Below are 15018 nucleotides of genomic sequence, written 5' to 3'. Positions count from 1 at the left end.
TATGTTCACATGAGTGCAAGCAAGTGCCCGAGAAGGCCAGAGGCATGACATCCCGTGGAGCAGAGCTAGATAGATGGTTCTAAGCCTCCTGACTTGGTTATTGAGGACTGAACTCCAGTTTTCTGGAAGAGCAGAAAGTATTCTCAATTGCTGAGCCATTTTTCTAGCCCCCCCTTGATTTTTTTTTTTTTTGAAACCTTGTTTCAAACTTTTAAAAAAAGCTACCAGCTTTTTTTTAAATGTACTTACCTTTATTCTGATTTAAGGGAAATAGCCGAATAGTAATTTATTACCATTTTAAAAATCAATCTGAGGGGTTGGGGGGATGGATGCTTGTGGCACAAGCAGGACTTGAGTTTGATACCAGCACCCATGTGAAAGCAGATGTGGTTATCCTAGCACTGGAGAAGTGGAGACAGGCTGGGTCCCTGGGCCTTGCTGGTCAGCCATCTTGCCTCGTTTAGTAGGCAAGCTCTGGGTTTAGAGAGAGACCCTGGCTCAAAAAACAAGGAGGCTTTTCTCCAAGAGAGCACTGAATTGAAGAAGAAAACTCCTGCCCCCCCACCCCCCGCCCCCAAGCTGAAGCCAAAGTAAAGACAGTGAAAGTCCAGAAGGCACCCACCTGCCCCTTGGGCAGCCCAGATCCCTTCTTTACAAGAACACTCCCGGGAGAAACAAGCTGGACTGCTCCACCATAATCTAGTTCCTCCCGACCACTGAGTCATCTGTGAAGAAGCTAGAAGGCAACTGTGTTCATTGTGGTTCTCAAGGCCAACAAACACCAGGCTGTAAACAAACTATGATATCGATGTGGCCAAAGTCAATACCCTTATCAGGCCTGATGGAAAGAAGGTTTATGTTCGACTGCTTCCTAATGATTTGGATGCTGCTAATAAAATTGAGATTATCTAAATTGAGTCCAATTGGCTAATTTTAAATACACATTTAAAAAAAAAAAAACATTAACACCCCTCGCACCACCCCCACCCCCCCCCCCAAAAAAAAAAACACCCTTAAAACCAACAAGGTAGATGACTCCTGAGAAACATCTGAGTGACCGCTGGAGACACACACATACCACTCACCCACCTCCTACAAACAAAAATGCTCCAAAATGTGACATGTTATGTCTTTCATTTTCTAAGAGTAAGTCTTGGTTAGAGATATTTTAACAGTTTTCTTACCTTTATTATTCAGATTTCTGTGTGTGTTGTTACTGTTCTTTGCTTGTTTGATTGTTTTTTTTTTGTTTTGTTTTGTTTTTGCCTGCATGTATGTATGTGTACCACATACATGCAGTGCCCATGGAATTCAGAAAAGGGAATTGGAACCCTTGGAACTGGAGTTACGAACAGTTGTGAGCTGTCTGTGGCTTCTGAGAATCGAACTCTAGTCCTCTGGAAGAGCAGCCAGTGCCCTTATCCATGGAGCCATCTCTCCAGCTTGTTTGATTGGTTTTTAAAGCCACTGTAGACCCCGTGGGTTATCGTATCCCATCCTTAGAATATCTCTGAAGGATTATTCTGTCGCTGTAATTAGGACTGTAGAATGGGGCACACAGCTGGTCACTTGGGTGGGAGTCACAGTGTGCGTGCCCTCTCTGTGTTTGAGCTCATTCATGGAACACTTTTGAAGTAGCAAATATGTATTTTGATGTAAGGCTTTTTATCCAGTACTCACTTACTTAGTCAGGAATTTATAGAAGATCGTGAATCAATCTAAGTACATTTGAGCTGCCTCTGAGAGACTCACAGGACACTGGGGTGAGCTACTTTCATGTTTAGCTGCCTGAAGGCTGTAGGCCAGCACTGTGTTTGCTAAATGAATGACATCACTGTTGAATGTGTTCTTTTGTTAGGCTGGTGAGTTTTTTGGAGGCAAAAGCAGAAAGTTTACACCGAGGGGCTCATCATTATACAGGGGTAAGCAGTTCATTTTGTGAGACTATGGGCCCTGTCTTCCGGGAACTAACTATCTTCGCAGGGTTCCCTAGTGGTGTGAAGTCTTGCTGAATGCCTGTGTTGTGTTATGTATTTAGCTCTTGATGTCAGGAGAGTCATCCTGAGTGCTTCCTGACCAGCTTTCCGGAATACCTTCCTTATCTAGCTGGATTTGCTGGCCCGTGCCTTTAATCCCAGCACTTGGGGGAGACAGAGGAAGGCAGATCTCTGAGTTCAATGCCATCTTGATCTAAATAATGAGTTTCAGAGTAGCCAAAGCCACATAATAAGACCATATCTCAAAAAATATCCAAACTTCCCCAATCAAAAGAACAACAACAAACTCTAAAAATACCTTACTTACATAAAATTCAACTGATTATAGAAATTAAACTTATTTTTATTTTCTGTCTCTCTAAAGTTTTTAAAATTGCAAGAACGAGTGCTTAATAATGTGGTCATTTATTTGCTTGGAGATGAAGACCCCAGAGTGCGACATGTTGCTGCAGCATCACTAACAAGGTGTTTACCAGTATTTATTCCTTCATTCTTTTGGTTGAAATATATAGTACGAGAATGGGAAAGGTAGACGGAATCAAAAGGCTGTAGGAAGTATGTATGCTTTGATGAGTTGGACTAATTGTAGTTCCTTTTAATTATTTAAAAGTTCTTACTAAAGTGATAATTTGAAAAAGCAAAGCACTAGACTTCTATTGCTTCATTGTCAAAATTTGGAGTTTAGAGACCACTAAGAAGTAAAGTGAGTCCTGCTTATTTCTACCTCCTGGATGTAATGGCTGTCCACAGTTCTGGTGCTGTGGTGGGCATAGGTTTGGGTTAGCCATCTGGGGAAAGGTGTGGTGATGGGTGAATTTCATGCACCTTCTGTATAGATCAGCTCTCCTTTCACGGCAGGCTTGTCCCAAAGCTGTTCTATAAATGTGACCAAGGACAGGCCGACCCAGTAGTGGCTGTAGCAAGAGATCAAAGCAGTGTTCACCTGAAACTCCTCATGCATGAGACGCAGCCGCCATCGCACTTCTCTGTCAGCACCATAACCAGGTAGGTACCTTGCCCGCAGCACCTTGACTTCTCAGCAAATGTGCCTCTCATGATGTCTGCTTTCTGTTCTTTTTCCTTAAAACCACACACAGCCTTTAGAGGAGGAGGCGGCCATCATTCATTAACAGGATATTTGTTTGATACCATGATTTGCCGCAGCCCCCTGTGGTTAAGATCCACCTCAGTCACACAACAGTGATGTCCTCAGTCTTGCAATGAGTTCATTAAGTTCTATCTTTATATTGTCAGTTGTGTTTCTGTTTGCGAATGTCACATGCTATCTGAAATATTTTCACTTTTTTAGTGTCCCTGCTAATGCATGGGTGGGCTGATACCAAGGGTCAGACTGCTACATGCAGCGATGGTTCTCAGGCCTGTGTTACTGGAGCATGAGCAGGGTCCATTGGCCACATAACCTGTCCTACCTGACTGGTAGGTTGGCAGAGCAGGAAGGCTCCAGTGAATGAACAGGTTGACTAGTTTGCAAAGATTGTAGTAGCAGTAGTAAGACATGCTTGGAACTCTTGTCTTTTAAATTCTTTTGCAAGGCTGGATTTACAGGATGATAACCCCCCCCTTTTTTTTTTTTTGCTGATTTGAACCAATAAAAAACTTGACAAATGACTTCCAAGCTCATATGATAATTTGATAATTTTTTTTTCTGAATTTGGAACTCAGCTCATCAAATTTTAAAGTCATTGCTTCTATATGACTGTCATCTTTTCTCATGGAACAACCAACTTGAGAATTTAAAAAACAAACAAACAAACAAAAAATAACTAGCAGCATACTATAAAGAAAGTGTGAGGCATCTGGTGAGGGAGAAGTCAGGCCTTTTTTTTTTTTTTCAATGATGAACACATTTATTCCAGTCTTTCTGTACTACTCTACTACTGAGCCATACCCCAGCCTCATTTTCAGCCTCTATTTTATTTTAAAGTCAGTATTGCTTCACTTTCTTCTGGACTTTAACTATAAACTTTTAAATGCCATTTGACAAATATATGCTGTATATTCTCTGTCTTTTTCTTCCTAGAATCTATAGAGGTTATAGTTTACTGCCAAGTATAACAGACGTCACCATGGAAAACAACCTCTCCAGAGTTGTTGCTGCAGTTTCTCACGAGCTCATTACCTCAACTACACGGGCGCTCACAGTAAGTCTTAAGGAGACTGCCTTGCTGTCTTTTATGGCCACAGTGGGATGGTCCTGTGTGAAGGTCCTTTTCTTGAGGTGCTTGGTAAGAAAGTGTTCTTCTTTCAGCAGTCCAAAATAATACATACTCATTGTAAAGTAATTCATTCTACTTAGAAAGTCATCAGATAAAAACTCTAAATGGGCCATCTGGATGTGTCAGTGTCAGACTGTTGGTTCTGAACCTGATAACCTGAATTTGATCCCTAGTATCCACACAGTGAAGGGAGAGAATGGACTCCCACTGACTTCTGACCTCTGTGTGTGCATGTTCTATCTCCAAATTTAATTTAAAAAGTTAGAGACACCACAGTCTGAGCTAGTAATGTACCAGAAGGTTAGAATGGCTCTAGTCTGACTGTGACTTGGTAACTTATACTAAAGGAATAGTATAGTATAAAGAGGTGCCAATTGAGTTTTTGTTTTAAGTCACGATGAAACTGGAAAAGAACTAATATCTAAGAAATACTACTTTCCAATTACAGTAAATACTAATGTAGAGTAATATGTTAGACACATGTTGACATGCTGCTTTGGAGAATTTAATGATATGGCGAGATATAACCTGAGTTTTAATGTTGAATGAGAAAGGTAGAGTAAAAACTCTAGGCAACATAGTTTGATACCAGGTTAGAAAAGTAATATTTATATACGTATAGTCTCTTTACAAACTCAGAAAAAGGACAAGCAGAGAATGGCCATGATGATTTTTAAGATTGTGGTTAACTTTCATTTTCTTATTTGTATTTTTCAAGTACTGGTAAATTTTCTAAAATAGTCAAGTGTGACTTTTATAATCAGAAAGAGGCATATTATGCAGAAGTCATGGTTCCTGAAAAGAGCTTTTCATTTATGTGATGGAAGGGATACTTGGATGTTGTAGAAAGTCACACAGTTGAGATTCAGCTGTCTTGCTAACTAAATGCCTTTTGAATCTAAATTTGTTTAAGATATCATAAATTTCATTTTAATTGTGATTTGCACATATGAAGCACTTCTGTGATCTGGAAATTTATGTTAGCTTGAGCTCAGGTCTTGAGGGAGGAAGGGAGAAACTTAGGGAGACTGAGCGCAGGACAAGAGTTCCTGGCAGGAGCTGCTGGCTGCCCTTCTCTGCATTGTGACAATGGTCTTACTAACAGGTGTGGCCAGCTTTGTTGTTTACAGCATGTATGTGTCTGGTGGTAGGAGAGCTACCCTGTAGTTATTTACAGATCTCAGTTTTCATTTCATTTCATTTCATATAGGCCTAAGAGGCTTAATTCAGTATACCTTTGGTGGTGTTTGGGTGTGATTTTTCCATTCCTTTCTCCTGCAGTTTGGATGTTGTGAAGCCTTGTGTCTTCTTTCAGCAGCCTTTCCAGTTTGCACTTGGAGTTTAGGTTGGCATTGTGGGTATGTATATTCCTCTGTGTGCAGTCAACCACCCACACAGCACAAGCACAGCTGCTGGGACCCCCCTCTTTTTTTCCTACTCTGATCCCCTCCCCTCCCTTCCCTTTCCTTCCCTTCCCTTCCCCTTCCTTCTCCTTTTCCTTTTATGTTGAATCTTTTTGGCTTTGTTCAAAAAGTGTGTGAAGTCATGCTATATGAGGTGTGTGGAATGAATGAAGGAACATTGGGGACACTGAAGCAGTTGTGACTAAGGAATGCCAGGTGCTCGTGAGCATCTTTTGGGTCTGAGGGTATGATCTGTGCATTCATTTAAGGAATTTTCATATGCAGGTAAAACTTTCTAATCAGTTTGGTTCCTTCTAAAATTACTAGGTAATAAAAGTCAGTTATGATGTAGCATCCAGAATTATGATTAGCTACAAGGGTGTGCTTTAGGAAGTAGTATACTTGTACTATGTTTCCCTACAAAAGAATTCCCCCAATAGATAGTCTACTGCCAGCTAGGGGTTGTTTAGAATTTTCTCAGCATTCATGAGTAAGCCTTCATTTGTGTGCTAACAACAGAGAAACTTTGGGGCTTCCCATTACATCTGGAAGGAAATCTGCAGATTTCTTCTGAGTGACAGTATGTAGCAAACTTAACAGTCGCTTGAAGTGGTTGCTTTATGACCCAGAGTGATTGCTTCTGTTCTTTCCATGAATTCTGACTGAACAATTACAGGTTCCAGTCATTGGTCCTGCAGTAGACTTGACTTTTGAGCAACTTTGACATTGGAATACAATCTGCTAAGTCAAAAAGGGAAGAAAGTTAAAAGCTTATAAGAATAAGCATTCTAGTTCCCTCAATGAAATCTACTGCACGATTTCGTTTCTCAAATGACTTTCATAGAGTCATAATTTACAGGAAGGGTGTTAGTTGGTTAGCAGTTTTAAAATGATAGTGGCTCACACCTCTTAGCACTTGGTAAACAGAGGCAGGATGATTGACATAGTTTGCAGACCAGCGTAGGCTACATAGTGTTCCAGGCCATGGGAACTACATAAATGAGAGTGAGACCCTGTCCTAAGAAACCCAGACCGCACCAACAAAAAGGTAAAATAAATGTCTTCTTTCTTCATGTGAGCATTAGAGAGCAAGACTCTGTGTCTGAAACCGTGTTTGACTTTGGAAATGTCTACTTCCAGAGTGCCTCCACTGAGTGCCTCTGATGAGTCCAGGAAGAGCTGCACTGTTGGGATGGCCTCCATGATTCTCACCTTGCTTTCATCAGCTTGGTTCCCATTGGATCTCTCAGCCCACCAGGATGCCTTGATTTTGGCTGGAAACTTGCTTGCAGGTACTGATATCAAGCAGAGATAGGCTCTCAGACTTAGCTATGATTTGCTTATGAGGGGTACACAGGTTACAAGAACATGAGGGTTATTTTAGGGGGGCGGTTTAATCCAGAATTTAGATGGTGTCTGTTTAAGTGAATGTGTATGAGGGGAGTTGTTAGGTGCTGAGTATTTTTAAAGCAGACAGTTTTACTGTGGGTAAACTGTACCCAGTACTCAGTTTTACTGTGGGTAAACTCATTTGAGTTTTGTTTTCTGAGTGCCTTGTACCAGGCAGTAGCTTGGGCTAGGGACTAAAGCAGAAAGAAGAGCTGTATTCTCCAGGCGGTTATAGATTGGCCAGGGACAGGAGCAGCAGAGCAGCTGTATATATTCTTCTTTGGTCAGATTTATAGGTTGATAGAAAAATATCAGGTGAAGTATTATGTATTATGTATGTAAAGATTTGAAGAACTGAAACACTATATAATAGTAAAGGAATATTAAGATACTGTGGATAGCACATGAGGACAGGGATAAGAATGGAGAATGTGGCCAGCCAGGTCAGAAACCATTGAATCTACTTGGGGGTAAAGTACTAGTTCCTTCTGAGAAATATTGACTTGTTCTGTTTGACACTGGTGTGTTTGGATTTGTGTTCTAGAAAGATTTCTCAGGTGACTTGAGTTTGGGTTGGAATTTGTAGGTTCAGGGTGTTTATGCCAAGCTCTGGCGAAAGACTGAACCATGAGTGCAGTTTTGGGAGTAGAGCAAAGGGCGGGGGGGGGGGGGGGGTTGGAGAGAGCATAATGGAGGCAGCATCTTCACTCCTGATCTCCAACTGTGTCTCATTTGTGGGATCACACCCACAGCTGGAGGATAGTAAGGACTTTTTTTTTTGGAAAATTGGAGTTTGGAGGGCAAATAGCACTTTTATGTGAGTTTGAGACATCTGTTTAGATACAGAAGTCCAGGAGTATGTTATCACAGATCAGTATAAGAAACTTGGGCCAGAACTGCTTCCCATCCCACACACTGGAGGTGCAGTAATGTGTGTGCCTGTGTCACAGCCAGTGCCCCCAAGTCCCTGAGAAGTTCATGGACCTCTGAAGAAGAAGCCAATTCAGCAGCCACCAGACAGGAGGAAGTTTGGCCTGCTCTGGGGGACCGGACACTGGTCCCCATGGTGGAACAACTTTTCTCCCACCTGCTGAAGGTGATCAATATCTGTGCTCATGTCTTGGATGATGTGACTCCTGGACCAGCAATCAAGGTAACTTCTTCCTTGGGGCATCCATTATCATCTGTTTAACAACTGGGCTTCCTGAACATCATGTTAGTAGTCTGTTCCTTTATTTCTTGTTAGTGAAGAAAAGAGCTTATTCAGACATTGTATGTAATATAAAATTTATTTTATACATATAAAAGTTATTTTGTATTCTTCTATGGCTTAGTTTTCTTCACTTGCTTTCTTTTCCTCATCACTATAAGCCTTTGAAGAGTCAGCCTACCAGCCCAGTCCTTCCTTCTGCTCAGGCACTGCCTTTGGCCATCTCTGGCAGGACTGTGTTCCCCCACTTGAGCCATCCATTCTTTTTATTTATTTATTAAACACACAGGGTTCTGCCTGCATGTATGCCTACGTGCCAGAAGAGGGCACCAGATCTCATTACAGGTGGTTGTGAGCCACCATGTGGTTGCTGGGAATTGAACTCAGGACCTCTGGAAGAGCAGTCAGTGCTCTTAACCTCTGAGCCATCTCTCCAGCCCCAAGCCATCCCTTCTTTAACTCTTCTCTATATGGTTTCTGATACCATCCTTCAGAGTACTTCCTGCCATGGTCATTCATTTCAGTTTTACAGTCACTTTGACAGAGTTCCTGTTCTTCTCTGGGCTACTTTATACCCCAAGTGATATGGCTTCTTGTTTTGTTCTTGTGTTTCTTCCAACATCCTGCAACTGCCTGGTTCAGTTTTTCCTGTTGACTGTAAAAGGTGCCTTCCTGTGGGTCATTCACTTTCTCACTACTCTATGAGACTCTGCCATAGAGGGAATTTTCCATGTCCACACAATCTAGGACATTAGTCATCGACCACATGTGGCACTTGTGTTCTTGAAATGTGGCTTGTGTGACTTGAGAACTGAACTGACTGAATAGCCACTTATTGAAGAGGCAGCTGGGGAATCAGGCTGTTGGTGTGCCCCATGTCTGTTGGGCTTCAGCTGTGCCGAGCTGCAGCTCAGTGTGCCTGCTAGCTGGTGATGCTTCTGTGAGGCTGACTCTGATGTGTCAGATGCCTTAGCCAGGCCCTGGCCTCTTATTGGCATTCCTCTTCTGTACCTCTTCTCTCCCCTCACCTTGTACTTTGTCATGATGGAAACAGGAGCCACGACAGTGTTATTTTAGGTCACTGTTCTTTGTTTTTTCCTATTGAATACTTTGTTTAAAAATTTACGTAAGGCTGGATGGTAGTGGTACATGCCTTTAATTCAGTACTTGGGAGAGGCAAGTGGATCTCTGAGTTTGAGGCCAGCCTCTTCTATAGATCAAGTTCCAGGACAGCCAGGAAAAACTGACAGACAGAGAAAAACTGTGTCTTGAAAAACCAAACCAACCAAACAAACAAAACAACATAAGTACAGATGCACAAACCACCCTTTGGCATTAGGTACATGTTCATTAATACTTACCTCCTCTTTTCTGGGTTCTGGTATAAAATGCTGTATCTCATTTACCTTACTACACTGGCCTGTTTTTGGAAATCATTGAAATAATTTCCATAAAATTCAAGTGTACAGTTTAGTTTTGTTTTTTGAACCTGGGTCTTACTCTGTAGCCAGCTGTCCTGGAACTTACTGTATATCCCAGACTGGCCTCTGACTCATGGTGTTTCTTCAGCTTAGCCTCCCAAGTGTTAGGATTACAGAGGGAGTCACCACCTGGATTTTTTTTTTTTTTAAATCATGCCTTGTGTGGCCATCACTACAGTCAATCCTGTAGCTGTGACTCCAAAATTCTGCCATGTCCCTGGCTCTGGACAGCCCTTACTCTGCTTGAGCTTCTCGTGGACTATCCTGCTGATGGCCTCATACACTTGATGGCTCTGTAACAGGCTCTTTCCACCAAAGTTTCTTCACTGTGGTGGTCTCTCACCTGCCCTCTGCAGCCTTGCTGCCTCCTTCCATGCACCGTTTGATGGCAGCCATTTGTCCTGATTTGCTGCTGTCTTTATAGATAAGGATCAGAGGTCATAGTGCCTCACCTAGTTTGAGTCACCATCATAACAGAACTTTGGTGGCTGTTCTAAAAGCAGAGGATTCTAAGATGAAGGCATTGACAGATTTGGTCCTTGGTAAAGGCTGGCCTTCTCATGGTAGATGGGGTAAGGGAACTCCTGGAATCTCCTTTCATAGGAACACTGGTCCTATTTTTGAGGATCCTGCCACCATGACCTCATCTCACTGAAGCCCCTTCCTCTATTGCATCTCCATGATTTCAACAGGATAGGGCAGGGGCACAACATGGGGGAAGCCCTTTGCTGAGGCCAGGAAGGGAGTGAGGAGCAGGGCGAAGACCCGATGTGTCTGTCTCTTACATGTTGGCTCTACTCTCCTGTGCCAACTTCCCTCTTTATGTGTAGGAGCCTGATTGTTCCATATAACCTTGGGGTTGCGGTTCGGAGAGCATAGGCCACATCTGGCCTGTTGACTTGTAGCATTGCTGAGTGACATTCAGCTGTGACATTGAGCAGGTGGCTTTATTTAGAACCATGTTTCCTTACTTGAAAAATGAAATTTCAACTGTTGCATTGTGCTTACTCATGTGATGGTTCACATAAAATGTCCTGATTGCCTGCTATTATAGGGGACAGGGTTGGGGGTGCCAGTCACTTCAGGTTCTTTTAACTCCCTGGTGGCCCTCCCTTTTCAACCCGTTCTCAGTGCTGATGTGAGGAAGAGCCATACTTGCTATGTATAATTGTGTGAGTGAAAGTAGAATTATCTCTATAGTATCCGAGCTCTGTAATAAAAGTTCAAAGGCCATGAAGTTGCCTGGGCTAGTAAGTTCCAGTACATAGTGGAACTGTGTGTATTAGTAGTTTCAGTTTTTGGTTCCTGTATTGGCTTTATCGCATTATATATTTGTTTTCTGTTTTAGGCAGCTTTGCCTTCTCTGACAAACCCTCCTTCTCTAAGTCCTATTCGACGGAAAGGGAAGGAGAAAGAACCAGGAGAACAAGCTTCTGCTCCAATGAGTCCCAAGAAAGGTGGTGAGACCAGTGCAGGTAGGAAGCAGTTTCATGGCCAGGGTGCTGCCTGGGTGCTCCTAAGTGTCTGCATGATAAATTGTCAGTTTACTCTGGAGAGAAGTCCTTAAAGCTGGAGGAAACTGCTCTGCTCCGCACTTGGCGCTTGAGTGATGTATATGCCCTTTACAGTGTTTAACACATTGCCCAGTTAATTGATAATGGACCCAGAGATCCTGAGGCTGGCTTCAACCAATCAGTCAGCAGAGGAGAACGGCTGAAACCACAGCTACATGAGCCTCGATGTTCTCATGTTCATTGTTCTTTCGATTCTTTCACTCTTAGGCTCTTAGTATTTTCGTCAGTTCTTCATTACCCTCAGCACACATACTTCAAGGGTTGTTGTATATTTGGTGTGGGTGTTCACACAGGTCCATGGAATCAAGAGACAGAGGCACATAAAGGATAATTCTGGCCTTTTCCGGGGTGGGGGGTGGGGGGTGGTGTCATCTCTCTGGACTGAACCACTGTAGCTTAGCAAAGGGCCTTTTTCTCTAATTTACACCTTTTAACAAGTTAAACTTTGTATCCCAACATCTCTCATCTATGCTTTCCAAAGGATCAATGCCAAATGCAAATTCTCAGCCAAAGAATACCTGCGGTGTTCAGGGTTCTTCAACCAAATTTGCATAGGCTTTGCACCTTCAGAACTCCCAGACAAGATTCATGTAGAGGGTACTGAGAAATAAAAGGTAGCAATCACAAAAGGCAGATTAAGGCTAGGTGTTAACACTCTGGAGTCAAACCAGGTGTGGGTCTGTGGGAATTCTCCCAGCAAAGGTCAGGGGAAAAAAAGACTTGAATATTTCTACTAGACCATTTTGAAAAGTCATCACAGTAATTGCTGTTAAACTTGGAAAGTTTTTTCCTTGGATCTGAAAGTTTACATTTTTTTTTTCTTTTTCTAAGCCTCTCGACAATCAGACACCTCAGGACCTGTCACAGCAAGTAAATCTTCTTCGTTAGGGAGTTTCTACCATCTCCCTTCCTACCTCAAACTCCATGATGTCCTGAAAGCCACTCATGCTAACTATAAGGTACTGCCCCTGCTTATTTCTGAACATATATCTCCAGTGGGATGCATGGCCATGTACCCACGTGCATGCTTACATAGGAAGAAGCCCTGTGACGTAGGACTTAAAGTTTTCTTTCCAAGTTTGTCTTCTAGCTTGGTTTATAGTAACTTAACAAATATTTAGGATTTTTGTATTAGAGAAATGATCTCCTATGGTCTCTGGGTGTTTTGTTTATTGAGTTCCCAAGAATACCTTGTATTCAGAGATATTTCTCAAGGACTCAGCACATGATCCTGTTTATAGGTAAGGTTCATCACTGCCATGTCCTGAAGTCACACAGCCAAGCCAAGCAGGTTTCATATACTGTCTCCCTCTGTGAGCCTCATAATATAGTGCAACTGCCCAACACAAACCAAAATTATAGTCTCAGGGGAGAAAAGCAGGTGTTCACTACAGACCTATAGCCTGGGTGTCGTCACACAAGTGCCCTTGTCAGTTGGGTGTTTTCGATGTAGGAGCTCCTTTGTCAGATGGCCCCTGATTCAGCTTTGCAGTGGCTTCTGATTGATGGTGTCTGGGTTTACATTGCTTTTTTTTTTTCTTTCTAATTTTTCTAACAATGAATCATTTGTAGATCTGCCCTTATTAATTTGAAATCCTATCTTTATCAAATGCTAAAATCCCATGATTGTGTAATTTCATTTATGTTTTTGTTACACCAGTCAGTTGTAGTGATATTTTGTTTGTGATCTAACAAATAAAGCTTGCCTGAAGATCAGAGTGTGGTGCTAAGCCACTAGTTAGCCATAGAGGTCAGGCAGTGGTGGCACACACCTTTAATCCCAGTACTTGGGAGGCAGAGGCAGAAAGGCCACCCTGGGCTGCACAAGGTTGATCCAGTCTAAAAGAGAAACAGAGCCAGGCAGTGGTGGCACACACCTTTGATCCCAGCCCTTGAGATCTCATGCCTTTAATCCCAGCCCTAGAGAGGTGGAGACAGGAAGTGATATGGCTGGGCAGAGAGAGGAATTTACGGTGGGAGGAGACAGGAGCTCAGCTCCCTTTCCCTTGAGGATTCTTAGAGGTTAACACATTGCCCAGTTAATTGTTAATGGACCCAGAGATCCTGAGGCTGGCTTCAGCCATTCAGTCAGCAGAGGAGAACGGCTGAAACCACAGCTACATGAGCCTCGATGTTCTGGGGTACATCAGACCTCCCCCCCCTTCTTTCTCTTTTCTTTTTTCCCCAGACAGGATCTCACTATGTTGCCCAACTGTCCTGGAACTCACTATGTAGACCAGGCTGGCCTTGAACTCATAGATCTGCCTGCCTCTGCCTTCCAAGTGCTGAAATTAAGAGCACATGCTCCAAAAACAGCATCTTAAGTAAAACACAATTTTCAGTTAAAAACAACTTGATAAAGTAAAATTTTAAAAATTGGGGCTGTTACCTTAAATTGCCATATATAGTATTTGAAAACATGAAAATATATATTTTGTTAACATCAAATTGTTAAACCTATATTCCAAGATTAATATAACAAATGTAAATTTACATAGTACATATATTATATTGTGTAGCTGGAGTTTTTCTGGTCCTGCCTGGCCCATGGTCAGGACAAATCTCTCTCACTCACCAGTTCCATAGCTGCTCAGACCTAACCAAGTAAACACACAGAGACTTATATTGCTTACAAACTGTATGGCCGTGGTTCTTCTATCTTAAATTAACCCATTTCTATTAGTCTATAAGTTGCCACATGACTTGTGGCTTACCGGTACCTTACATCTCCCTTGTCATGGCGGCGTCTGGCAGTGTCTCTCTGACTCAGCCTTCCACTTCCCAGAATTCTCGTCTCTGCTTGTCCTGCCTATACTTCCTGCCTGGCTACTGGCCAATCAGTGTTTTATTTATACAGAGTGATATCCACAGCAATATGGTATATTGATTATATAGTATAACAAATTATATTGTCAGTCTTTGTGAAGAAACAATTTAATTCTAAATTGTATTCCTCAAAAAGAAATAATTTCTAGTTTCCTATTTAAAAAGTATACTCCTAGAGACAGTCTCTTCCTTGTCAGGAGTAAATGATTCAATTTACAAAGTTTTTTTTTTTGTTGTTGTTGTTTTCCGAGACACTGTTTCTCTGTGTAGTTTTGGTGCCTGTCCTAGAACTCTCTCTGTACCCCAGGCTGGCCTCAAACTCACAGAAATCTGCCTGTCTCTGCCTCCCAAGTTCTGGAACTAAAGGTGTGCGCCACCACTGCCCAGCCCCATTCAAGTAGCTGCCATCCGTGGTGGTGCACACCTTAATCCCATCACTCAGAGGGCAGAGGCAGATGGATCTCTGTGAGTTCGAGGCCAGCATGGTCTACAGAGTGGGTTCCAGGACAGCCAGAGCTATACATAGAGAAACCCTGTCTCAAGGAAAAAGAAAAAAGAAAAGGAAAAAAAAAAAAAAGAAAAAAAAAAAGAAACCACAGTGCTTTCAGAGCTTTTGGGTAAGCAAGTGGTAGGCCAGTGGAGAATTCCCAGAAGAAGGATTCTCAGCCAAACTTTCTCACAGCCAGTGGGAAGTCTCCAGTACCTTTGAAGGAGCAAGACAAAAGAGAGCTACAGTGAGCTCCCCTTCCTAACTAGGGTGCCCCTCTTAAGTCCCACTGGTTACCTTGTCCTGGTGTTTGCTATGTTGCATGCATGTCCTGGTTGATTGCAGCATGGCCTCCCACCTAGAAAGTCAGACTGTGTCAAGGCAAGACAGTTGAGGTGAGAAAGAAAGGGTGGA

At 42.5% G+C, this 15018-nt stretch overlaps 1 protein-coding gene across 4 annotated transcripts in view; it reads left to right on the top strand.

Moving 5' to 3' along the window:
• The window catches only part of Htt (huntingtin), a 131804-nt gene that overhangs the window by 52310 nt on the left and 64476 nt on the right, over window positions 1-15018 (top strand). For all 4 annotated transcript variants that reach the window (XR_013043097.1, XM_016004012.3, XM_016004014.3 and 1 more), the window contains 9 exons: window positions 1859-1922; window positions 2362-2462; window positions 2856-3002; window positions 4039-4159; window positions 5516-5592; window positions 6778-6929; window positions 7977-8179; window positions 11066-11192; window positions 12123-12250. Coding sequence is in view for 3 of the 4 variants with exons in the window: in XM_016004012.3 (XP_015859498.1) it covers window positions 1859-1922; window positions 2362-2462; window positions 2856-3002; window positions 4039-4159; window positions 5516-5592; window positions 6778-6929; window positions 7977-8179; window positions 11066-11192; window positions 12123-12250 (1120 nt within the window). In the remaining variant the exon portion in view is untranslated. The remainder of the gene's footprint in view (window positions 1-1858; window positions 1923-2361; window positions 2463-2855; window positions 3003-4038; window positions 4160-5515; window positions 5593-6777; window positions 6930-7976; window positions 8180-11065; window positions 11193-12122; window positions 12251-15018) is intronic.

This window comes from Peromyscus maniculatus, chromosome 10 (genome assembly GCF_049852395.1).
Source record: "Peromyscus maniculatus bairdii isolate BWxNUB_F1_BW_parent chromosome 10, HU_Pman_BW_mat_3.1, whole genome shotgun sequence".
Classification (NCBI taxonomy): Eukaryota; Metazoa; Chordata; class Mammalia; order Rodentia; family Cricetidae; genus Peromyscus; species Peromyscus maniculatus.
Note: the sequence above shows the minus strand (reverse complement) of the source record. Positions and strands in the feature narration are given on the sequence as shown.